The 26,170-nt window shown below is 55.1% G+C and overlaps 1 protein-coding gene across 2 annotated transcripts in view; it reads right to left on the bottom strand.

The window, feature by feature from the left end:
* Positions 1-24,310, bottom strand: part of MLLT1 (MLLT1 super elongation complex subunit) — a 75,001-nt gene extending 50,691 nt beyond the window's left edge. The window contains exons 1-3 of one of the 2 annotated variants that reach the window (XM_003914748.5): positions 24,114-24,310; positions 14,933-15,113; positions 3,400-3,482 (exon numbers count right to left, since the gene is read on the bottom strand). In XM_003914748.5, coding sequence (XP_003914797.1) covers positions 3,400-3,482; positions 14,933-15,113; positions 24,114-24,125 — 276 coding nt within the window. In that variant the 5' untranslated portion in view covers positions 24,126-24,310. The remainder of the gene's footprint in view (positions 1-3,399; positions 3,483-14,932; positions 15,114-24,113) is intronic. The other variant, XM_009193290.3, reaches the window with a different exon arrangement.
* Positions 24,311-26,170: the final 1,860 nt, after the last annotated feature.

The raw sequence follows: 26,170 nt of genomic DNA, 5'->3' as shown, positions 1-26,170 counted from the left end.
TCCACTTTCCCGACCTCCCACTGAGGAGTAAGCCGTGGCTAACCACCAAACACAAGCCCTGGCTACACCAGGTAGAAAAACCGCTAGCAAACCCATGCACTATGACCCTGTCCCTAATCGTGTTCCGAATCCTGCAGCCATGAAGCACTCCCATCCCCGGCACCGAAACTCATCAAGCACTATCATGCTTCTAGGTCATGCCTGTCTCAGGCAACGGGTGTGTGCTTACAAAGAGCTGGTTCCAATCCTAGCTCTGCCAACTTCTGGGGCTTGACCAAGTGACTCGGGATCCAGGATCTCCTCCACCTGTGGATGGCACACACACCCCTGCCACTGTGAGGAGGACCTGCATCCCTGGACCTTGCCATGGGGCCATCAGTACTCCCAGTGCAGGACCCTCTACAACCACCCCAGGAAGAGAAAGTTCCCAGGCAATGGGGCACATAGCACACTGAAGCAGCTGGCTTCTGTCCTAAGAGAGGGGGAGCGCTGCAGTTCTCAGCACAGGCTCATGGCAGAACGGCCCAGCCACACGGCTTCTGCAGGAATTATTCAGACAAATAAACACCAAGAAATACGACTTAAAAAAAAAGAAAAGGAAAAACAGAAAAACTGGCCATCCTCCAAAAGGGCTCAATGAAAGCACATGCTGAGATTTGAAAAACCTGCTACATCTAAAATGGGAGAATTTTACTATATGTAAATTATACCTCGATAAACCAGACTTAAAGAAAACATATTGGCCGGGCACGGTGGCTCAGGCCTGTAATCCCAGCACTTCGGGAGGCCGAGGTGGGCAGATCACGAGGTCAAGAGATCAAGACCATCCTGGCTAACACAGTGAAACCCAGTCTCTACTAAAAACACAAAACATTAGCTGGGCATGGTGGTGGGCACCTGTGGTCCCAGCTACTCAGGAGGCTGAGGCAAGAGAATGGCGTGAACCCGGGAGGCGGAGGTTGCAGTGAGCCGAGATCGCTCCACTGCACTCCAGCCTGGGCGACAGAGCGAGACTCCATCTCAAAAAAAAAAAAAAGAAAAGAAAAAAAAAGAAAAAGAAAACAATTTAACCCAACAATGTCACCGCAGGTTGCCGGAAGTACACACGCTCCTGCTGAAGGGCACCGAGGGAGCCGGCACCGCACTTGGGGCCTTTCAGAGGAACCAGGCAACAAGTGCTATAGAGGAACATGGGGTCCCATGCCCCCCATGCAACCACACGCCCCCACACCCTAAATGAAGCCCCCAGGATCCCGAAAGAGCAGGCAGGATTCAGAGAGGGTTCTCTGTCCTCTTGACACCCCCACACAGGAGAGGATGCTGGGCCCAGCAGTAACAATCCTATGGCCAAATGGTCCCCCGCTTCCTTTCTCTACAGGGGCAGGATGCAAGGGTGGAGCCTCAGGAACTCAGGACGGAAACAGCCCTGGAGTCTGCATTTCAGCCTCAGCTGAGAGCTGCAGGACACATCAGGTGGGGCCACCTGAGCAGCAGCCACTTAGGGCCCCTGCTGCGTTGCGCATGGCGGCACCACACTGTGGGTTTCTGCCACATTTGGGAGCGGCCAACCTGCATCTCACCTGAAGGTGTCCCTACTGAGCAAGGATGACAAGCAGCAAACAGCACTGGCCAGCCCCTGCCCCACCTGCCACCAAATCCATGGGCAGCCCATGGCAGAGCCAGGCAGCAGTTGGAGCCCCTTGCCTGAGGGCGCTGGGAAGTGGAATGGATGCCACCAGTCCTCAGGTGGCTGAAGGCTGTGTCAGGGACCAGACAGGTGTCTGGGAACACAGAAAACCTCCCTGAGCTTGGGCACAGTGGCACGTTCCTGTAGTCCCAGCTACTTAGGAGGCTGGGAGGCTGAGGTGGGAGGATCACTTGAGCCTGGGAGGCTGAGGATGGAGTGAGCTATGATTGTACCACTGCACTCCAGTCTGGGCAACAGAGCAAGACCTTGTCTCTAAAAACAAACAAAAAAAAGCCTTGCTGGCCCAAACTGCTTCTGAACCTCAGAGGACTTTAATCTAAGTCACCCCAGAGGCGAGCTTAAACTGCCCACACAGACGGTGGCCCCACAAGCCACCCGCTAGAACACCAGTGCCTGGGCTGCGGAGCACCTTCCACAGACAGGCTCGAGCAATCCCCTCAACCGCCCCAAGAGGGGGCTGCTGTTCTCATTCCCCTTCCGCACGCTCACCGGATGGAGCTGGGGAGACTGGGAGCCCAGGGATACACCTGGCAGGGGGGTGGCCCCACAGGCCCAAGGGCCGGGACCACTCACCCCCCAGAAGGCCCACTTGCAGGCAGGTTCGGCTTTTCTCCCAGTGGGGCCTCAACTCCAACAAAGCCTCAGAATGACCTAGGTTTCTGTGAACTGGACCCTGGGCGAGGCCTTGCATCTGAAATTGGCCAAGGTGCACCGGCTGAAATGTCACCCGGCTCCTAGGAGGGCCGCACGCCAAATGCCTCTCCTCAAGGCCCTTAGTGCCAGGGGGTTTGTGGAAAAGTGGAACGGCAGCCATGCGGCCCGGCACGGCCAGGTACAAACCAGGGACTCAGTAACCAAGCGGGCCGGCGTCCACAGGCCTCCCAGGGACACCTCCTTCCCCAGCGCTGCCTCCATGCCAGTCCAGCTGCACTTGTGGGAAAGCAGCCGGCGGTGGACAAGCCACGAGCCAGGAAATGTCACCGCTGGCCCTGTGGTGACGCCTGGGAGGAGGAACAGGAGCAGGCTCTGAGTTGTTTTAATTATTAAGCCAAGAAAAAAAAAAAAGGTGAAAAACTACAGATGAAAGAAAATGGAAACAAAACCCCCGCAGTCCCACCACCCGGATGACGCAGACGACCGGCGCTAACATTCCGCATAGAGGTAACTCCAGATGACGCGGATGACCCGCGCTAACATTCTGGATAGAGATAACTCCTTTTTCCTTTAAGTTTCATATATGTAGTTTGCTTCGTTAATTCTGAAGCTCATCAAAGATTCTGCCCAGAAGACATACCGTAATCGGACCGTAATTAGATATTTAAGCTATTTCTCGATCTCAGTCACTACACATGGCCCGGATATTAACCCTCTAGGACCGTCGAGGAAGCTGGTCCTGACAGGGGATGTCACTGCCGGCACATTTTCCAGGCAACTGGACAGGAGGTGGCCCAGCAGCTCCCCGAGAGAAGCGGACCAAGGGGCACGCCCACCTGCTGTCACGAACCCACCTGTGTCCTGGCCCCTGATGTCCCCAGGAATGGAGATGGCGACCAGCACTCCCCGCAGCCCTCACTGGAACGCCTGTGCATGGGCAGCGGCCAGGTCTCCGGCCTGTTTTGTGAACTGCCGTGGCACCCGGAGCAGGGGCTCCCACAGAGAGGCGACCTGCCTGCTCCCCTCAGGGATCCTACCTTGTTTTTGAAGTGCACCTCGATGGGCATGATGAAGCCAGCGTACCCCGACTCCTCCACTTTGTAAGGGGGCTCCTTGCACACTAAAAAGAAAAGGAAGAAACACACGCATCAGCTTCCTGCCTGTTTCAGGCCCGGTCGCCAGCAGCAGTACTGCACCCCTCAACCCCACCACCTCCTCCCAGGGGCTTGGCTGGCCTCGCAGGGGGTGGCTTTTCAGTAGGTTGAGCCCCCGTGACAGGGTTGACTTCCACGGCAAAGGGATCTTAGGCATACAACAGCAGGGAAGAGGAGGAGAAAGGAGACTCAGCCACCGGTGTGGTCAGCAGAAGTGAGAGGAAACATTAGCCTGCCATTGGGGCCCTTGCTCCCGCAGAGGACGAGGAGGCTGAGGCCAGAGAAGGCTGCACAAGTTGACCCAACTCAGGTCAATGTCAGTAAGTGTGGCCTGGGTGAGACATGAAACCCAGCAGGCAGGGCCACACACTCTACTGTCACCACCTCCAGCACGGGCGCTGGGCACCTGCTGCGCCACGGATGCACACGCTGGGAGATGGGGGAGCCTCAGGCGGCTGGGACCCTCCTCCTGGGTTCCAGTTTAGTACCTAATAAAAGCATTCCAAAGCGGCATGAACAAAACCCCACTGAACCCAGAGATTAAAAAAGATTTAAAAAAAAAAAAAAAAAGGCCGGACATAGTGGCTCACACCTGTAATCCCAGCACTTTGGGAGGCTGAGGCGGGCAGATCACTTGAGGTCAGGAGTTCGACACCAGCCTGGTCAACGTGGTGAAATCCCATCTCTACTAAAAATACAAACATTAGCCAGGCATGGTGGCAAGCACCTGTAATCCCAGCTACATGGGAGACTGAGTCAGGAGAATCACTTGAACCCAGGAGGCAGAGGTTGCAGTGAGCCAAGATCGCACCACTACACTCCAGCCTGGGTGACAGAGTGAGACTACGTTTCCAAAACAAACAAGCAAACAAAAACTACGCTTAGTGCCTCATGCTTGTAATCCCAGCACTCTAGGAAGCTGAGGCAGGAGAATCACTTGAACCCAGGGGTTTGAGGCCATCCTGGGCAACACAGTGAGACCCTGTCTCTGTAAGAAATTAGCCAGGCGTGGTGGCGTGTGCCTGTGGTCTCAGGGGCTACTCGGGGGGCTGAGGCAGGAGGATCGCTTGATCCAGGAGGTATGATCGTGCCACTGCACTCCCGCTTGGGTGACAGAGCAAGACCATGTCTCAAAAAAAAAAAAACAAAACTGAAATAAACAGCAAAATATATGTAAAATAATCTCCTATAATCTCATCCCCCAGAATAAACCATCAATGTTTTGACCCGTATGTTATTACTAGGAAAGCACCATGGAAGCAGTGTCTTCTCACTTTAAGAAAAAATCTAGAGCCGTAGAGATCAAATCCCGCGTCCCTCGCTTCCCCCTCTAGATGCAACTACGACTGGGAGACAGGAAAAAATCCTGGCCACTGTGTGTCGGTTTTTTCCCCACTTTACTGAGGTCTGGTTGACAGGTTAAGAAGCTGCATGTATTTAATGCCCACCTCTAGATGAGTTTGGGGACGTGTGTACATCTGTGAAACCATCACCACCACCAAGGCCGTGAACATATCCATCACCTCCCAAAGTTTCCTTCTGCTCTCTCTCACTGTTTTTGTCTTTGAAGACCACTGAGTTGCCCTCTTAGCAATTTCAGTGTATGCTACAGTATTGTCAGCTATCGGGACTCTGCAATACAGCAGATCCAGAACTTACCTTGCAAAACCGAACAACGGTACCTTCTGACTATCACCTCTCCGTCCCCCAGCCCCTGGCAGCCACCCCTCCTACTCTCGGCTTCTCTCAGTGTGACTGTTTTAACTGCTGGATGTGTGTGAGATCATGCAGTCTCTGTCTTCTGGGTCTGGCTTTCTTTGTTTGCTTGTTTGTTTTTCTGAGACGGAGTCTTGCTCTCACCCTGGCTGGAGTACGATGGTACGATCTCGGCTCACTGCAACCTTCGTCTCCTGGGTTCAAGCGATTCTCCTGCCTCAGCCTCCTCAGTAACTGTGCCCAGTCAGTCTGGCTTCTTTCACTTAGCATAATGCTCATTGCTAAAAAACTTCATACACACATATTTGCACTAGTAAGGTAATTCTTAAGTGGGTCAGACATTGCTAGAAAACTGGCTGGGCATGGTGGCTCACGTCTGTAATCCCAGAACTTTGGGAGGCCGAGGTGGGCGATCATCTGTAGTTTATCACCCAGGCGGAGGCAGGAGAATTGCTTGAATCCGGCAAACAACATCTATCAGGAGGGTAGGTTTGGAGTGATGACCTGGGAACCTCGAAGACAGGGCTGACTGGACAGCCTTGAACAGGGCCCCTGCCTACATGCCACGTCTGTGCAAGGCTTGCTCAACTGGACCGAGGTGGGCACAGCCTCCCCAGAGACCAACGGTAGCCCTGGCTGCCCTGCTGGGAGCTCTGAACACCACTGCCTGACATCAGGGTCTGCACACGAATCAAAAACACACTCCCAAACGACAGTAGAGACGACATCCGCTCCATTCACTCATTCACGCCCCACTGTCTGTGTCAGACAGAGTCAGAGGCTGGGATGATCAAAGAGGCCAAGAAGATGCCCCTGACTGGCCGAGTGGCTCACGCCTGTAATCTCAACACTTTGAGAGGCCGAGGCGGGCGAATCACGAGGTCAGGAGTTCCAAACTAGCCTGACCGACACGGTGACACCCCGTCTCTACTAAAAATACAAAAATGAGCCGGATGTGGTGATGCACACCTGTGATCCCAGTTACTGAGGAGGCTGAGACAGGAGAATTGCTTGAATCCGGGAGGCAAAGACTGCAGTGAGCCGAGATTGCACCACTGCACTCCAGCCTGGGCGACAGAGTGAGACTCCATCTCAAAAAGAAAAAAAAAAAAAAAAAAAAAAAAAAGAAGATGCCCCTGGCCTTCAGTGCTTACTCCCGGGGGAGTCATCGCCCTCAGACCAATGCTCGCCCTGTGATGAGGAGCAGCCCCGCCTGCAGGGCACTCTGGCTCTACAGGGAGCACCTGCAGCCTGAGGGAGGCCGGCCTAGGCGCCTGTGCCCCAGTGTCCATTCCACTCTCCTTCCCGCTCCTCTGACATCCTGTCAGGATGGTGGACTGGGGACCTCCAATGATGAGGCCCACCCCACACCAACCCCCCTCCACACACCAGTCCCCCCGCCACCTTCTCCTGCAACTCGCCACTCAGGACTCAGCTGCCCACCACTGGCCCTAGACCCCAGTCCACTGCAATCCTCTCCAGAGGCTCACCTGAGGCCAAGTGCTAGCAAGTCCACCCCAAAGCCCCTCTGGAATTCGGCCCTGCCCCGGTGCCATGCCTCTCTCGTCCAGCCTCAGGCTCCTTCCGAGGCACCTTCTGCACTGGGAATGACCAATCCTCTGACTGCGCCCACTGAGGGAGGGCTCCCCACTGTCCTATACAACCCGCAAGGTACGTTCCGCCTCAGCTCTGTGCAGCCCAGCACCAGATCCCACGATCCAGCCACACTGAGCCTCTCAAATCCCCAGCTCACTTCCTCTGGGAGCCCTGCTCTGAGCCCCCACAGGCTCCCCGGTGTCCTGTACCCCTCCACCGCGGGACTTCCGTGCTCACTTTGCCTGTCTCCCTCCATCTCCACCTCTAGACGATAAGCTCCATATCACCGAGTGTGACATCCCCAGGGCCTGAAATGGAACCTAACACTTCCTTTCGGAAGCATCTTATATCCCTTAAACACTGCCAAGCTGGTCTAAAGTGCAGCAGGGGGTTGGGCGCAGTGGCTCACGCCTGTAATCCCAGCACTTTGGGAGGTTGAGGCAAGTGGATCACTTGAGGCCAGTTCAAGACCAGCCTGGTCAACATGATGAAAACCCGTCTCTAATAAAAACACAAAACTTAGCTGGGCATGGTGGCGCATGGCTGTAATCCCAGCTACTCAGGAAGCTGAGGCAGGATAATCGCTTGAACCCGGGAGGCAGAGGTTGCAGTAAGCGAAGATTGCGCCACTGCACTCCAGTCTGGGTAACGGAGTGAGACTCCGTTAAAAAAACTAATAAATAAACAAAGTGCAGTATGGGGCCACACACCTGAAAACTTAATCTGAACCTGGGAAGGAAAGTGGAGGCAGAACAGAGGAAGGGTGGCCTGTCCCCAGCAGAGGAGGCGCGGGCATGGGCAGTGGCCTGGGATTTGCTCTCAGACTCCACCCATGCCCCGTCCTCTCCCCACCCACCCATAGTCTGAATCCCACCCAGCCACAAAGGCCCACAGCAGGGCCACCTCCTTCGAGAAACAGACCCCATGTCCCTCGGCCTCTGACTTCCAGGTCACATGCTTCCCAAATCTACTGTCACATCTTATCTCATGGTCCCCACCCCTTCAAGGAAGGAATCCTGTCCTGTGACGGGTACTCCAAACCTAGAGAACTTCTATCCCCCCAGACAGTGCCAAGAGGGACGGCAGTCGGCCAAGCGCCGGGGATAGTCTTCAGTCCAACGGGGGAGACCAGGGAGACGCACCGGCCCACTCTCCTGCCTCAGAGCCCACATGAATCAAGAGGACAGGAATAAGGCCGTGAGAGTGAAGGCAGGAGGGAAGAGGTTTGAGCCACCTGCGAGTTTCTGGAAGGCAGAAGTCGGACGAGGACACGCTGGGCAAGGGGCAGGATGAGGAGGTGACAGCTCAGAGTCTGCTACGGGGGCGCCGTAGGGCAGGGACAGCCACTGGTGCCAGAAGGCTGAAGGTCCTGGACTGGCTGAGCAGAGGGCAGGAGTGAGGATGAAAGCTGGGAGAGGGAAAGGGAGCACGGTGGGGGAGGAGGGTGGGAGCAAGAGAGTGAGGGCCTGAGCTTCTCCCTGAGGTGACAGCAATGTTTTGGAATTAGACAGCGATGATGGAATCAGTGGTCATGGCCGCACAACTATGTGAATATACTGAAAACGCTAACTGTACACATTACAAGAATGAATTTTATGATGCGTAAATTTTATCTCCATAAAGCGGTTATTAAAAAAAACAAAAGGGCAAACTGAAAGGCTGCCCTGGGGACAGGAGCCCTGGGATCCCTCCCTCCTGCCCATCCTCCCTCCTGCCCATTCCCCTTCCCGCGCCCTCCCCCCGCCCAGGAAGTTTCAGGTTTCCCTCTGGGAAAATTGAGATGACTCCGTGTCTCAAGGAGCCAACGATCTGGGGGAAGCTGAAGCTTGCAGCGTGGAAACCAGACCCCAAGGAAGGCCTTACTCATTAGGAAATCAGGAGGCCTGTGAGCCTTCAGGTCTGTGGATGAGCGGAACCCACCCTCCCAGCACAGAACGCTCAGGAGCTCCCACCAGGAGGAAAGAGCCCGAGGAGACAAATAATTTGGAGACCCCAGAGAGCTTGACAAAAAGAAAGTAAAAAAAATAAAAACCGAGAGTCCATGTCCTCAGATTCAAGGAGATATACATCCAACAACAACAAAAAAATAAGATATTTCTAACAGGAAAAATTACAGCCAGGCACCACAGCTCACACCTGTAATCCCAGGCACTCTGGGAGGCCGAGATGGGAGGATCACTTGACACCAGGAGTTCAAGGCTGACCTGGACAACGTTCTCTACTAAAAATACAAAAAATTAGCCAGGCGTGGTGGTGCGCACCTGTCACCCCAGCTACTCGGGAGGCTGAGGCACGAGAATCACTTGCACCCGGGCAGCTGAGGTTGCCGTGAGCCAAGACAGTGCCACTGCCCTCCAGGTGACTGAGCAAGACTCAGTTTCAAAAAAAGAAAAAAGAAAACAAGAAATAAAATGAGGATCCCAGAAAGAAGAAAAGAGAGGAAATAAACGGAAAGAAACTGTCAAATAAATAGAAGGAAACTTTCAGAGCTAAAATGAAGGACACTCAAATGTCACAAAACATAGTGAACAGCAGCAAAAAAAAAAAAAAAAACACATGATATCATAAAGCAAACGTCCTAAAAACATCCTAAATGTTTCCACAGAAAAAAACAGGTCACGTGTAATGGGATGAGGACCAAATGGCATCAGACTTTCCAGAAGATACTAACACAACGCCTTCACAGCGCTAAGTGATACGTGCTCCCAAAACATTTGGGAGCAGGAGTGTTGTGAACTTGGGATTTTTCAGACTTTGGAATATTCGCATTCCACTGGTTCAGCATCCCTAACCCGAAAATCCGAAATCCAAAATGCTCCAGTGAGCATTTTCTAAGCATCATGTCAGCACTCAAAAAGTTCTGAATTGACCGGGTGCGGTGGCTCCCGCCTGTAATCCCAGCACTTTGGGAGGCCGAGGGGGGTGCATCACCTGAAGTCAGGGGTTCAAGACCAGCCTGATCAACATGGAGAAATCCCATCTCTAATAAACATACAAAATTAGCCAGGCAAGGTGGTGCATGCCTGTAATCCCAGCTACTCAGGAGGCTGAGGCAGGAGAATCGCTTGAACCTGGGAGGCAGGGGTTGTGGTGAGCCCAGATCGTGCCATTGCACTCCGGCCTAGGCAACAAGAGCGAAACTCCATCTCAACAACAACAACAAAAAGTTTTGGATCTTGGCCAGGCACGGTGGCTCACGCCTGTAATCCTAGCACTTTGGGAGGCCGCAGCGGGCGGATCGTGAGGTCAGCAGATTGAGATCATCCTGACCTACATGGTGAAACCCCGTCTCTCCTAAAACTACAAAAATTAGCCAGGCGTGTTGGTGGGGGCTTGTAGTCCTAGCTACTTAGGAGGCTGAGGCAGGAGAATCACTTGAACCCGGGAGGTGGAGGTTGCAGTGAGCCGAGAACGCGCCACTGCACTCCAGCCTGGGCAACAGAGTGACACTCCGTTTCAAAAAAAGTTTTGGATCTTGAGCCGGGCATGGTGGCTCACGCCTGTAATCCCAGCATTTTGGGAGGCCGAGGCGGGAAGATTTTAAGCCCAAGAGTTCAAGACCAACTTGGGCAACGTGGTGAAATCCTGTCTCTACAAAAAATAAAAAAGCTGGGCATGGTGGTGGGCCAGTAGTCTCAGCTACTTGGGAGGCTGAGGCAGGAGGACTGCTTGAGCCCAAAGGTTGAGGCTGCAGTGAGCTGTGATCACAACACTGCACTCCAGTCTGGGTGGGTGGCAGAGCGAGATTCTGTTTCCAAAAAAAAAAAAAAAAAAGTTTTGGATTTCGGATTTTCAGCTCAGGGATTCTCGATCTGTAATTCGCAAACCACAAAATTACACCCAACCAACCCACCATTCCACTGTGAGAAGAGAATAATGGCATCTTCAAATATGCTAGGACTCAAAGGGTTTACTGCCCACATGTCTGTCTGTCTTTTTTTTTTGAGACAGAGTTTCTCTCTGTCACCCAGGCTGGAGTGCAGTGGCATGATCTCGGCTCACTGAAACCTCCGCCTCCCAGGTTCAAGCGATTTTTCTGCCTCAGCCTCCCGAGTAGCTGGGATTATAGGCGCCCGCCACCGCCCCTGGCTAAATTTTTGTAATTTCAGTAGAGATGGGGTTTCGCCATGTTGGCTAGACTGGTCTTGAACTCCTGACCTCAGGTGATCCACCTGCCTCGGCCTCCCAAAGTTCTGCGATTACAGGCGTGAGCCACTGAGCCTGGCCAGAAATGTCTTAAGTAATTAATCTCTTGGGATATTACTTGAGAAACAGCTCTACCAAAACGAGAAAATAAATCAAAACGAGAAAATAAACCAAAACATAGGCCAATAAACAAACCACCTCAGGAGAGCAGGAGAGAAAAGGCCCAGGGTGGTGGCTAAAGGGGTGGCTGGAGAACAGTCCACTGTAATCAGAGAAGGAAGGCACAGAGAAGCAGCATGAAACACTCAGAGGACTTCACAAAACAAACAAGCCAGAAGGCCAGGTGAGGCGGCTCACACCTGTAATCCCAGCTACTCCTGAAGCAGAGGTGGGAGGACTGCTTGAGCCCAAGGAGTTGGAGTCCAGTCTGGGCAACAACATAGTGACACCCCATCTCTAAAAGAATTTTTTTTTTTTTGGAGACATAGTTCGCTCTGTCGCCCAGGCTGGAGTGCACTGGCATAATCTCGGCTCACTGCAACCTCCGCATCCCGGGTTCAAGCGATTCTCCTGCCTCAGCCTCCTGAGTAGCTGGGACTACAGGCATGAGCCACCATAGCCGGCTGATTTTTTTGTATTTTTAGTAGAGACAGAGTTTCAGCATATTGGCCAGGCTGGTCTTGAACTCTTGACCTCAGGTGATCCACCCGTCTCGGCCTCCCAAAGTGCTGGGATTACAGGCATGAGCCACCATGCCCAGCCAAAAAATTAAAAAAAAAAAAAAAAAGCCACAGAATAAATGAAATGATTGAGAGAATGGGGGGAAAATGAAGGTATTGATAAAGACACAACACAAAAAGGAGAAGTAAGGGGGGATTCCAAAAGCCACAGACCAAATGTGAAGCAAGCTAAAATAGGGCCAAATTTTAACCAAAAATGACCAAAAAGAACCCGTTTGCCATGGACCTGACTTGGAGCCTCCTCCCTGGAGTGGCCCAGAGTTCGGGAAACGGGAAAAAGAGGCTGAATGAAGTCCTGCCGTCCCAACCAGCCTGACGGTGGCAGCGTCAAACACGTCAACGCTGCCTACTGCTAGTTCCCAACTCTTACAGTCAATCTACAACCGGGGAGTGAAGGTCTTCGTCTTCATCAACAAGCTTAACAACGTCCAGTGTAGCCTCAAAAGGAGGGGTGCAGCAGGGTCAAAAAAAGACAGGGTACTGGTGGCCTTGCCTTCCTCAGTGGAGAGTCAGAAAACACTAACAAAAGCTGATCAGGTGCAAGGGTCCATTCAGTCATCAAACACTTAGTAAGCACCTACTGTATCCCTGCAGGCACCGAGCATGTAGCAGCAAACAAAACTGATAGAAACCTCTTACATGGGGTGGGGAGAGGGATGGACAAGATAAGGAAGTAATATGTACAAGATGTTAAGATGGTGCTAAGGAGAAAACCAAAGCAGAAAAAAAAGGCTAAGAAGCATATGGCTGTGTGGGTGTATTGGGCAAAGAAACTGCGAGTTAGCCCAGGCAGCCAGAGGACTCCCTAAAAAGGGTGACGTGGGACTCTGCTGTGAAGGATCCCAAAGGTAAACAGGCTCACATCATCATTCAGAGTCACAAAGACGACCAACGCAAAAGCGAGTCACTGGACTATTAAAAACTTAGAGAAGACAGTGGGTAAAAGGGGGTACTTTGGGATAAATTCTAACCCTTCAAGCCGGTAAATCAGTAAGTATTGTCTACATTTTCAAGAAATAAGAAGCAAATGAGCTGCTGTGAAGACAGTCCAGAGAGGGCTAGGAAGATGGCCCCGGGGAGGGAGGACTAAGGAGGCCAGGAACAGCAACTTTGTACCTTACATGTTTCTGCCCAGTTTGATTTGTGATAATGTAAGCCGCCTCGGAAGTAAAAGATACTTTTTAAGTACCTCAAGTATCATTCCAGAGGCTGGAGTGCTTTAAGAGGTTCACTCCCTCTCTCAAGTTTTATTCAGTGCTACAGCGTGTGAGCTGGGAGTTTACTTTCTGATACATTTGATGGGGCTGCTATCTGTCTCCAGGCCCCACAGACAGACTACAACAAACAGGGCTCAGTTACTAATTTAAAGGCTGCCTACAAACTGACACTGAAGCCTGGCATGGTGGCACGCGCCTGCCAGGAGCTCAAGGCCAGCCTGGGCAACACAGCGAGCGAGACCCCATCTCTTTAAAAACAAACAAAAAACAAAAAACGAACCCTTGAGAGTGAGCCCCACTCATGACCCCATCTTCCAGGTACCTGGAGCTTGGAGAAGGTGCTGTGTCAACATGGTGGGGAGCAAAGGTGAAATCAACAGTCTCAAAGTGGATGGAAATCAGCATCCAGGGCCCATCCCTGAGCTCCGGGGACAGAGAAAAGGGGAGTGGGGGAGGGGTTGGTGAAGGAGAAGTGGAGTGGATGCCGCCAGAGAAAGGAAAGAGGGCCTGGTGCAGGAGTGGCAGCCAGGCTTCTGCTCTGCCGACGTGGCGCGAAAGCAGCCACAGGCGACACCCACGCGAGCGGGCATGGCCGTGCACCAATAAAAACAGGCGGCACTGGCAGTGGCCGGACCCAGCCCACGGGCCAGCCTGCCCACCCTGCTGTAAGCACAGGCAGCGGCCTGCCCCCTGGGCCCATCTCCCTGTCTGCACAAGAGGGCTGTGGCGAGAAGAAAACGTGATCCGGCGCACGAAGGGCTGGGCAGGAAGTGCTCGATAGATGGCACGTGTCCCCACAATTAGGAAGCGCTTTATAAATATCTGCCGCTGTCAGGAGCCTCCGCGGCCACCCTCTAAGAGGCTTAGAGAGGGAGGAAGGAAAAGCGGAGAAGGTGAAGACTCAGGAAAGGAGAAATGCAGAGGCAAAGGGGAGCTGCAGGCTGAGGGAATCGGAGGTGAGCATCCCTTCAGAATGAAAAGCTTCTACTGCTGTCAATGCCCATCACTTCCCCACTAGGCTGCAAACCACTCACAGGCTCAGGGCCAGGGTCCCGGCTCCCGGGAAGCTGCTGCTTCAACCTAAGCACACCCACGCTTGTGCGCGGCTCACCTCCTGTGGCCCCTGGAGCTCCCAGGACCCCCATACTGCAGGGTAGAGGGGTCACCAGCCCAGCCAGGGCTCTCCTGACCCTGAAGCGCTTCGCTACAGCAAGTCCCTCATTCCTTTATCAACACATCACTCAAGAAGTATTTCTCGAACCCCTGTGATGCGCCAGGCCCTGGGCTTCACACTGGGGACTCAGCGGTAAGAAAAGCAGATGCGGCCCCAGCCCTGATGGCACTCCCCAGACCACCACCTCTCTCTCCAGTTCCACACCACAATCTTCCCCTGGGGCTCCCTTCCCCAGGAGGGCTTCCCTGATCATAAATTGGGAGAGTTCCTGCCTCTGCCCCGTCACACTGCACCCTCAGGAAGGCCAGGGCCCCCACGCCACAGGTGGAGGCGCTGACAGAATACACGACTGAGGCACTCGTGCTGAACCAATGACAGTCTGAGGCTTGAAGGGAGAGGGAAGACACGGAAGAGAAAAGACGGTGGTGACATGAGCTCCTGCATTCTTTCTGCCCCAAATATTCGGAATTCTTCACACAGCACCCCCAAGCAAACGTAGGGCCAGTCGGCAACTTTCTGATCACTCACCAGCTGGCTGACTTCACCTTTCCCACCCGTGCCCACCTGGCTGTGCTCCCTGGCTGCTTCCCAGAGCCCGGGTCTAAATCACGACACGACAGACCGCCACCACCTCCTTCAGTTTTTCCTACAACTAACTCAACAGCTGGAGGTGACGCGGCTCCAATGCCCCCACGCCGAGGGACGCAAGCCGGAACCTCACGGTTGCGGGGTCCTGCTGCTCCTGAGGGAGGGGTGGAGCCTGGCCTTGGGAGGAGTGGAGTCAGACGGGTCCGTGCTGTGGGCACTCAGGGCTTGGGGCCACTCACCGCGTCTGGGCTTGGGGAAGCTGTCGTGCAGCCAGAAGACCACCTTCTCCACGAAGTGCTGGATGTCACATTGCTCGGGGCCGCGGACAAACACCATCCAGTCGTGAGTGAACCCCTCCGTGGTGGGCTTCTTGCGCAGTTGGGCACGGTGCCCCAGCTCTAACCTCACCTGGACGGTGCACTGGAGGGAGAGAGAGGTGGGGAGACCAGGTCAGCACGCGGCTCCAAGCAAGGGACTATCCCCTCATCCGCAGAGAACTTTCGATAAAGACCTCCAGCAGTGCAATACGCTCTCAACCCAGTGAGGAGCACACAGACAGCTTCCCAGCGTGCCAGCACCTTGCCGCGGACGCCCCGTGCCTTCTCCCCTCCGTACTCCCACGCAGCCCCTGCGTCTCCTCCCATCCACCCCCTCATCCTCAGTTCCACCCGCACAGCCTCCTCACCAGTCCCCAGCTCAGCCCAGCTCACTCCTGCCTCGTGGCCACTGCACTGGCCTAGGATGCTCTGCTCCTGAGACTTCCCAGGCTGGCGCCTCTTGTCACTGGGCTCTCAGCTGGACTGTGCCTCTGCAGGGAAGCCTCCCCGACCACCGATCCGAAAGCATCCACCACCGCTCCCATCACTCTTTATCATAGAGGATGCTCTTCCGAGCACTTGCATTATCAAAAGTCATCTTGCGGATGGCTGTCGGTGTCTCTGCCACCTAAGCTCGTTGACACCAGCATTTTCATTCCCACGCACGCATCAGAGCGCCTCCCGGAGGCCCCTCTCCTTCCCCTAAGTCATCAGCTACAACACTGGCTTTCAGTTTCAAGAGCAGAATGGGAGGTTCCCGAGGAGAAGGCAGAGGCCAGCCTGCGGCCCCCTGGTGACTAGTCCCAGGTGGACCCTTGGCCTGGGCAGCCCAGCCCCCTCCGCTGAGCGAATGTCATGTCTGACACTTAGGTCTGAAATACAAGGCAGCGCAGGCCAGTTCCACGCTACTGAACACAAAGCCGCATGCCTTCAAAGCACTCTTCATACCTAGGTTGGCCAAAACCACCAACAGGGAGCCTACAGTAAACATCCACCCTGCTTTGTAAAAACCTCCCCGGACTTTTCAGATACGGCCCTGACACCTACTATCAAATACAAGAATGTTACAAAATAAAGCTGCGGCCAAGTACACACTTGCTTCTAAGTGCTGAGATAGCCGAGAGACAGCCAGACCGTGGCCTGAGTCCCACGCCCTCGCCCGACAGAGCCGCCCTCCCGGGCCCCAGACCAGACAGCTCCCATCTGCGCCTTTCCACGCCATCGCTCGGCAACTGGCCAGGTGTGTCCCGGTGGCTGCAATCCCTCCGGTACCTGTCTCTTCTTTGGCATTCCGAGGCCCCGTTCAGACCCCGCCACCTGGCTGAGTGCCCCAGCGCCTGGCCGGCCTCCCTCCCTCTCCGTCCCCCTCTCTGAGCTCTCAGTTGTCACGCGATTGGAGCCGCTGGGGCAGGCAGATCCTATCGCCCCCACCCCCGCCCGCCATGTTAAAGCTTTCCAAGGCTTGTCACTCCCTCAGCAGGAAGCCCGAGCCCCGTGTACATCTTCCATGCGTGTATTTCCTCAAGTCTGAGACACTCGTCTCTTTTCACGTCCTAACCCTTTTGAAGTCAGAGTCCAGCGTGCACCCACAGGAGCACACGTGCACACACACAGAAGCTGCGCCTGAGTTGGTGGCGCTGTCTTGGTATCTCAGAGTCCCGGAACTGAGGAAATGCAGGAAACGCACACATTCCAGCTCAATCCTACAGCCAGCCCCAGACACACCAGGAACATCCACTCCATCTCTCTTCATCTCTTCTAGTGCCGCAGCCTGGGTGCCCTAAGCTCGTTTCAAAACCCTACTCATCTTGAGTCCTGGCTCACACACCGCCCTCTTTCCAGGGCCCTTTCTGGTAGCCACGCTGGAGAGCAACCCTGAGTCCCCACCGAAGCCTGTGGGCAGCTCCACGGGAGCCCATTCATCCCATCCCCCGCTCCTGGGAGTTGGCGGCAGCCCCCAGGGCCCCTGTGAACTCTCTGAGAGCAGGGACTACCTCTCATTCGTCCTCTTAGCCTCTATCTTGAAACCACGGGACAGGAGGCCTGGACGATGCTGGGTTAATTAAACCAGAGAGCCTCTCAGGTCAGGGAGTTCTGAATGCTGCTTTCGGAGAGGGCAGGGCCACGGTGGCAGATAAGGACAGGCCAGTTCCAGCGTGTGGAAGAACTGGCTGGAGGGGCTGAGGGCTCTGTGCGCACAGCAAGTTAGATATAAGAAATGAGGAAGAGGTGTGCAATTTGTATTTGGCAACTTAAAAAGTAAATTAAAACATGTACATGATATAAATACACAATTTTTATTTGTCAACTAAAAATTAATTTTTAAAAGGAAATGGGGCAGAGGGGCTTCCCTTGGCTCAGGACGATTATCCCTCTGGAGTTCCCTGGGAAAAGAGGGTGGGGACTCCCCAGGGACCAGGCACACTGCAGGGGGTGCCTAGGATCGGGCCAGAGTGTCCAGGTCGGACACAAAAGAAATAACCCGTGGTAAGTGGATGACGGACACAGGAAACGGGCTCAGAGTCAAAGACCCCCGGCTCTCTGTGTACCGCCTGGGGTGCAGGCAGAAAAGGGCAAATGGCAAACCAACGGCAACTCAAGCCCATACAGAGGCAACCGGAGGGAATGGCTGGAAAAAGGGGTGAACACAGCCTGAAGCCAGAGAACTGACAGGACCCGAGGGTGGAGGACATTCAGGTGACCCCAAGATTCGGGCAGCAGGGACATCGACATCGACAACCTCAGTGTGGGAAGAAAGTGGGGATGGATGGAAGACCAGGCGCTCTCATAAACCCCGGCGCTGCGGATTCATGAGGATGTCAGGTAAAAGTACCCCCACCGAACACACGAGGTGAGGGCTGAGCATCGGCACAGCAATACTCAGGCCAAGCGCAAGCGTCTATCTGAACAGCACGGCATTCCGACAAACCCAAAACAACACCGACATTAGCCCCAGTCGGCTGTGATCACCCTCTATGCTTACACGCGTGGGCCTCTGCCTTTTTCTCTAGAAAACAGGAAGGCAACCGCTGTCCCGCTGGGAACATTACAGGTGAAAACGAAATCTACATATACATCATGGGAACAGCACCAGGATGTGGGAGAATGACCCCTGCTTCTGTGGAGCTGACTCCCACACAATGACAGCGTCTCCTCGGAATCACTTATTCACTGACCCGGCCACTCAGACCTCGGCCGACTTCCCGGCATTTTTGATGACAGGGAGTTCCTACTCAGGGCACGCAGGCGGCAGAGCAGTTATTGTGAAAGAGTGAAAGACTGTGGAGGGGGAGGATGGAAGCACCAGAACTCCGCCGCAGTGGCCAAAGTAAACAGGAAGGTTCCGAGGCAGCGATGGGTAATCTTCGCAGCCGGCAGGCCAGGCCCAAAGCGCTGCCCGGGCGACACCGATGCCCTGGGGGCTGGCGCCAACTTGAGCCTCAACACCCACGGTTAAGGGCACACCCCAGACTCAGCCAACAGATGCGAAGTTCGGGTGCCTGGCCTGCTGCACCGAGGGGACTGTGGAGCACTGAGGGGGGCACTCCCCGGAAGGGTGGGATAACACAGAGTCTCTGCTGTTGTAGTAAAAAAGGAATCACGGATTCAGTAAGACGCTCAAGCCACGTCAAAGGGAGGCAAGAAGCGGAGCCCCGGCCAACGCCTTTGACTTGTCAGGTCATGATAATTTATTAGCACAGCTAAGCCAATTCCATAGCCAAGGGTAACCACCCCCCTTCCCCCACGCCACCTGGACTCTTTCCCTGGCCATTAGGACCAAAGAATTGAAGCTAATCAATTAGCTGCCTCTCTAGGAAGGGTGCCTGGCTGCAGAGGTTAACTGACAGGCTCTCTACAATGTCTTAGATTGAATGCATCTGATTGGTCAGTAGCTCTCCCCCAACTTTATCCCAGCAAGTTCCTTCAAGGCACCAGGAACGCCTGCTGCTGCCAGGAGGGCACTTTTTTGGAACCTCTGGACTGGATGGCTGGAAACAAGCCGGGGCGCTTTGGTCTCGAGGATTTCCACTTCCCTGCACCTCTGGGATCACCCTGACACCCACTCCCCAACAAAAGCCCTGGATAAAGGGGAAACTTCCAGGACTGTCCTGGAAAGAGCTGTCCATCGCACTTCTGGGAAATCACCTGAAAGACAGTGGACGGAGGGATGGGCACAAGCGCTCCAAGGGCCATCTGGGGACAGTTAGGCTTGGGCAGAGGGCCTCAGCTGGGACACTGCCTTCTCTCCAGGCCAGCTGGCAGAGGGCACTTGGAACCAAAGGGCCCAAATTCCAAATCGGGCAAACCAGGCAAACAGCCCCTCGAGGGCAGCTTCCCTGGGGCTTTCTCAATGCAGTGTGTGGATCTCCCCAGGTGTGGGCTACAGCGGTCCTCGCCTGGCAAAGAGCCCCGAGCCAGCCACGTTCCAACAGCTTCTCACAATTCCTTCAGCCCATGCACCGCACGCACTTCCTGCAAGCCCTGAAGACAGGTCTTCAGCAACCAGTTTATCTGAAGGTTTCCCTGGTCTCGTGGTGGGAATTCTCAATAGGTGCCCTTCCTCCAGGAACCTGCCCTTCGCCCAGTGGTGTAATGACGCCTGGAGTTCGGCTACTGCATCTAATTCCCTCGTAGGCAACCACCCCCCCCCCCCCACCCGCAGGAGGGGAGAACTGAGGAGTCTTTTCCCCTTTCAGCCTAAATGGATTTTGAGGTCCTCCTGGGCTGAGCACATGGTGCTCAAACAGCAAACAGGAAGCGGTGACCAGGTTTGGGCAATCCCACGGAGACCCAATAAAACACCCTGTGGAACCTTCTCCCGCCAGGTCCGGTGGGGGGCCCTCAGTGGTAACCACTGAATTCGAACGTGAGAGAGACTGGGAAAGATGGGTACCCCTCTGTGACAGTCCTCTGAAGCGGAGAGCTGCCCACCCAGAGGGCAGGGGCCTCTCACTGACAGGTACACGGGGCCCTGGTCCCCTGACTGCTGGCACACTGGGGCTGGGGGCCAGCACCTCCCCTCCTCTTCTGGCTGCGTCTGTCCTAGTCCCTCTGATCCAAGGCACAATGACAAAGCGATGAGATGGCACTCAATGAATTTCTCTCTGGAAACTCTCTCAGAGAGGTGTGCAGACCACCTGGAAATGCAAATTCCCCTTTATAGGGCCCGCCGGTTCCTGGTAAGACCGACTCTCTGACCACAGTGTCAGCGGAGGCCTGGGCCAGACTGTTTACAAACCAGGGGCCCAAAGATGTGTAGACAGTGTACCAGGTATCTCCCAGGTTCTCCAGCGGGGAGCGGGAGGGGCCTTGGTGGACTTTCTGAATGGGTACAACCCCAATAAAAGCATCTGTCACCAGACCAGGTGGGCCTGGCTGCAAACGGACTGATTCCATTACTTGTATTTAACCAGCAGCTGGCAAAGCTGAGTGCAAAACCTCCTGTGACGAACCACAACGGGCATAAAGGGAAATGGGACTCTGGTCCCTGCCCTCAACTGCTTCACAGTATAATCACTTTAGGACAAAAAAACTGGCAGGTCGGCTTTCCAGGGAGAAGCTTCAGAGCTGGGAGCAGGCGGGAAATCTGTCACACCTCAGCCAGCGACCTGGGTAATTCGGAGCTTTTCGGGCAGGTTTGGGGAACCAGCCGAGTTGCAAGAGGAAGACTCTACCCAGCCTTGCCTGCTGGTAGGATGTCCTGAGACTGCATTTCCGCATCTGTGAAATGGGTCCCTGGCATCAACAACAAACTTTCCCTGCTGAAGAACATCGTTGCGAGGCAGCTGCTCTCAAATCCAAACCCAGGAGAGCATGTGCAGGACCAGCAAGCAGCAATTCAAGTGTGGGGGTGCTCCCTGGTCCTTTTGAAGAACGTGACCGCCCAGATGCTGACACCACCTCCCAGCTCCCTAGGCAGGCCCAGTCCCCGTGACCTGCTCTCAGGCCCTTTCCCAATCTCTTCGGCATCTGCTCAGCCTTATCCTTGTCACGTCCCAGTCCCCTCCCCCGGCCCCAGCCCAGGAAACAAACCACACTCCTTCCAGACATAACCCTTAAGTGAGCAGGGAACTCGCTCATCCCCCTGCCAAAAAAAATACAAATACCACAGACAACACCAGCACAGACTTGGGGCGGAGGGGGAATCAAACATGCGGGTTACGGTTGGGGCAAAGAGAACAAGAAAGGCGTTTTCCTGGCCATGGGGAAAAGATGTCAATGTTGAGAAGCTGGGAGCCCAGAGCACAGCGGGAAATCCTGCTCTTAGGGGGGTCTGAAAGTCCTAGAAAGTAACAGAGGAAGGCAGAAAGAGAATCAAAGCTTCCCAAAGCCAGCGACTGGGTGGAAAGCTGTGCTGTTTCCCACTATACCGAGGCACTAACGTTTTGTGGCATCGGGGGCTAGTGGGAGCGGAGGCCCAGGTTCTGCTGGATTCAAAGCATTTTCCCTGTGCCAAGAGTCCCTCAGGTACACTGACCGCCAACTCATCTGCTTGGGTAAAAGATACCATTCTCTCCTGTTTCTCCAGGGGCCTCCTGCTCTGTGAGGAAGGGACAGAGAGCCCTTGGGCCTCTCTCAAACTTGCATGAAGGCTTTGCTGGGGAAGGAGAATCAGACTTTGGGTCCAAACACACTTCCCTCTGGAAGCCGCTTCCCTTGCAAATACTTCTGCAAGGAGGGAGACCATCGCCATGGATGGAACTTTCTGCGATGATGGAAATGCCTCTGCACTGCCCGACACAGTCGTCAGTAGCTCAGTAATGGTGGTTACTGAGCGCTTAAAACGTGGCTGGTGAGATGGAGGAACTGAAGTTGTCATTTGAGTTAGTTTAAATGTAAATCAGCCACAGATGCTGGTGACTGTGGTACCGGGCAGTGCAAAGCCAGCTCTCTCCCACGCCTGTCTACCTGAGCGAGACCTTTCTCTCTCTCCGTCGCAGACCAGGAATGCCACCCATTTCCACCATCCCACTTACATAAGTGACAGCCACCCAGACCTCCGGGGTCCCACACATCACAAGGGGAACAGACACGCTTCAGCCTAGGACATCTCTGCCGGGGACTAAGGAAGGAGGGCAGGGGCCATACCCTACGCCTCTGTGTGCCCAACGGGACTTGCCCGGAGTCAAGCTTCATTGAAAGTGGACACTAAAGGTACATTTCATTTGGGCTTTTAACTCGATACCAGATTGGAAGCAACAAGCTCTGTCCCTTCAACGGAAATCAACTCACACCATGCCGTGGAAATCCACCGATCAACTGCTGCAAACTCTTCCTTACCTCTTAAGAGGAAGGCGGCAACACCCAAATCAGACCGGAAGCCACTGGAACTGGGTACCAGAAGCATGAGCCACCTGTCTCCATGACCCTGTGCCACAGGCGCCCAGATGGGCAGGAGGGAGGTTCCCTGCCCCCCACCCATGAAACCACACAGCCAGACAGTGCCACCTTAGTGGCGCCAGCAGCCAGGGACGCCCCAACCTGCCCTTTCTAACGGCGGAGATTTCGGCTGCCACCCCCACAGCCCCACGACACCTTTCCTGGCCTGGCGCCCCTGAAAGCCAGGGCAGCCGGGGAGGAGGAACAAATGATCCCATGTTGGGGGCCAGCAATGGTTCTGGACTTGAGGAAGAGGGGTACGGGCTTGGGTATTGAAGAGGCAGCGTAGAGTTGGGTAAAGGGGGTACCAGCGTGCAGGAAGACCTTGTGTTTATGAGAACTGACACAGACCAATGGGGAGGGGCCGTCCGGAGCGTTTAGGGAGGCTGGGGAACCCACCCACCCTGGGTTTCAACTGAGACTCTAAGATCCTGGGGGCAAAAAAAACCAGAAAATGAGGTGGAAGGAGGGAGAGGGTAGTGGCTGAGACATCAGGACTGACGAGGCTGAGGGGCCTTAGATGAAGTGGGAGATCCTGAAGGCAAAGGTTGTGCAGGAGACTGCGGGACTGTGTCATGACAAACCAGCCTGGGAGGGAGATCTGGACTGGGGTGAAATGTGGGGAAGCCTAAGTCAGGATCCCAGGGACGGAGAGGGCCCAAGCTGAGGGCAACAGCAGGCAATCAGTGACTCAAAGGTCTGGGGCATCCAGATCAGAGAAGCAACTGCTCCTGGTCCTGGTCTCAGGGCAGAGGGTCTGAAGGTGAAAGAGACAGCCCTACCAGGTCTAAGGCAGGGTGACCAGGGCCTGAAACTAGAAGGGGGCTGAGGCGGCAGGGTGGGTCAAAGAAGTCTGAAAAAGCAAGTACAAAGAGAGGGGACACTCCAAACAGGCCTGAGTCCCTGCAGCAAAAGACAGAAGGCCGGGGTCCTAGGGAGTCAGAGGAGCTCAGGCCAGGGCTGGGGTTGGAGGAGAAAGGGTTGCTCTGGCTGCGACCGAGGCAGGAACAGAGGGGAGAGAAGGCTCAGGCCCAGGTAGGGGGTGGGTGGAAATAAATCTTAGGCTAGGCCTGGGTTCAAGGAAGAGAGACGCCGCAGAGGAGGGTCTCAGGGGGCCGGGGACGCCTCATCTCTGAGCTGAGGTTGAAGGGAGGACAGGCAGCAGGTTGGGGACTCAGGGAGTCTGAGGCGACTCCGGGCCAAGGGTCCAGACAGGAAAGGAGACAGTGATTGGCCCTGGACCCAGAGAGGGAAAGGTCTACAGGGCAGATCCCAGGGGTCCCGGGAGGGGTCTGGACAGGGCCGAGATCCCAGGAAGTGCCTGGAAGGAGCTCTGGACCAGGCTGAAGTCCCGAGAGCTGTCTTGAGGTCCCTAAGCCGGACTGCGGTCCCCAGGGGCGTCCCAGGTGGATGCAGATCGGACTGGGGTTCCGAGGGGTCTCCCGGGGGGCTCCGAGCCAAGCTGGGGGGTCACCAGGGGCGTCCCAGGGGGCTCCGGACCTGGCCCAGGTCCCGAAGGGGGTCCGAGGCGCCCCGGCCGGGCCGGGGTCGCGGATGGGGGAGGGGCGCCCCCGCCCCACATAAAGGCCCGGGGAGCAGCGGGCGCGCACAAAGCGAGCGGGCGGGCGCGGAGCGGGGAGGCCGGGACCGGGGAGGGCCGGGCGGGCCGGCGGGCGGGAGGGGGCCGGGCGGGCTGCGCTGGGGCGGCGCGGCCGCTCCTCACCTGATTGTCCATGGCTGGCGCCCCGCCCCGCCCCCGGGCCCCGCGTCGCTCGCCGCCGCCGCCGCCGCCGCCGCCGCTCAACGCCGCCCCGCCGCCCTCATTGTCTGTCAAGCGCCGCCGCCGCCGCCGCCGCCGCCGATCCCGGCCGCCCGCTCGCCCGCCAGCCCCGCGGAACCGGAAACCACCGCCAGCCCGGGTCGCGCACCGATCACGGGCCCCCGCCGCCGACTAGGGCCCGCCGCATCGACTGACAGCCACCTGGGCCAATCGACGGCGCGGACGGCCGCTCGTGGCGCGGGACTTCCTGCCTGGCGGGGGCCTGCCGAGCTGCGGTCGGAGGGACGAAGCCCGCAGCCAATGGGAGGCCGGGACCGGAGGGGCGGGAGGAGGGAGGGAGGGAGGCGCGAGGCGAGCCTGGTGGAGGGGAACGCGAGGTGTGCGCCGCACGTGGAGGGGGGCGGGGGCGGGACGGGCGCTCCGCGCCTGCGCGCTGTGGCCCGCAGGGGGCGCTGCCTCGTGGCTGGAGCCTCCAGGGCGGGAGCGTTCAGGGGCTGCAACTGAGGTTACTGGTTCGAGCCCTGGGGAGGGATCCCCCAGGGCCGCCGGTAGGTACACTTTTGTTTCCTGACCGCATGATGCTGCTATGTGACGGAATGAGCCCTGGGTTCTGGAACTGGAGATTTTTTTTTTTTTTTTGAGACTACGATCTGGCTCTATGCATGGCCGGGGAGTGTAGTGGCACGATCTCAGCTCCTGGCCTCAGCCTCCCAGGTTCAAGAGATTCTACTGCCTCAGCCTCCCGAGTAGTTGGGATTACAGGCGCTCGCCATTACATCTCACTAATTTTTGTATTTTTAGTAGAGACAGGGTTTTGCCATGTTGGCCAGGCTGGTCTCGAACTCCTGACCTCAAGTGATCCACCTGCCTCAACCTCCCAAAGTGGAGATTAATTTTTTTTTTTTTTTTTTTTTTTTTTTGAGAGGCGGGTCTTGCTCTGTCGCCCGGGCTGGAGTGCAGTGGCCGGATCTCAGCTCACTGCAAGCTCCGCCTCCCGGGTTTACGCCATTCTCCTGCCTCAGCCTCCCAAGTAACTGGGACTACAGGCGCCCGCCATCTCGCCCGGCTAGTTTTTTGTATTTTTTAGTAGAGACGGGGTTTCACCGTGTTCGCCAGGATGGTCTCGATCTTCTGACCTCGTGATCCACCCGTCTCGGCCTCCCAAAGTGCTGGGATTACAGGCTTGAGCCACCGCGCCCGGCCGGAGATTAATTTTCTAATCCTGCATAATCCTTGGCAAACCTGGTCAGCCCCTTCTTCGCCTTTCCCTGAGTCTCAGTTTGCACATCTGTAAAATAGGTTGAAGAACAGAACAGTGTGATTCTTCTGCTAATTTGAATGATACAAATTTGAAACATTCAGACGACCCAAGAGAGTCACATGTTTTCAGTTAGACATGAAGAGTAAGTTCTGGCGATCCATCACACAACAAGGTGACTACATAATAATGTTATTTTATATTTTAAAATTGCTAAAAGTGGCCAGATGTGGTGGCTCACGCCTGTAATCCCCACACTTTGGGAGACTGACTGGGGCAGATCACCTGAGGTCAGGAGTTCAAGACCAGCCTGGCCAACATGGTGAAATTCTATCTCTACTAAAAAAATACAAAAATTAGCCAGGCGTGGTGGTGTGTGCCTCAGGAGGCTGAGGCAGCAGAATCGCTTGAATCAGGGAGGCAGAGGTTGCAGTGAGCTGAGATCATGCCACTGCACTCCAGCCTGAGGGACAGAGCAAGACTCTGTCTCAAAAAAGAGAAAAAAAGAAAAAAGAAATGCTAAAAGTGGATTTTGAATGTTCTTACCGTAAATAATTGATAAGTATATGTGCTGATGGATATGTAAATTAGCCTGATTTGTTTATTCCATAATGTATACATGTATCAAAGCATCAAGGTGTACCCCATACATACATACAGTTATTATTTGTCAATAAAGATTTTTTTTTTTAATGAAGTCTCTGCTGGAGTGCAGTGGCACAATCATGGCGTGCTGTAACCT

The sequence above is a fragment of the Papio anubis genome, chromosome 20 (assembly GCF_008728515.1).
Source record: "Papio anubis isolate 15944 chromosome 20, Panubis1.0, whole genome shotgun sequence".
Classification (NCBI taxonomy): Eukaryota; Metazoa; Chordata; class Mammalia; order Primates; family Cercopithecidae; genus Papio; species Papio anubis.
This window is presented reverse-complemented; position numbering and strand designations above follow the sequence as displayed.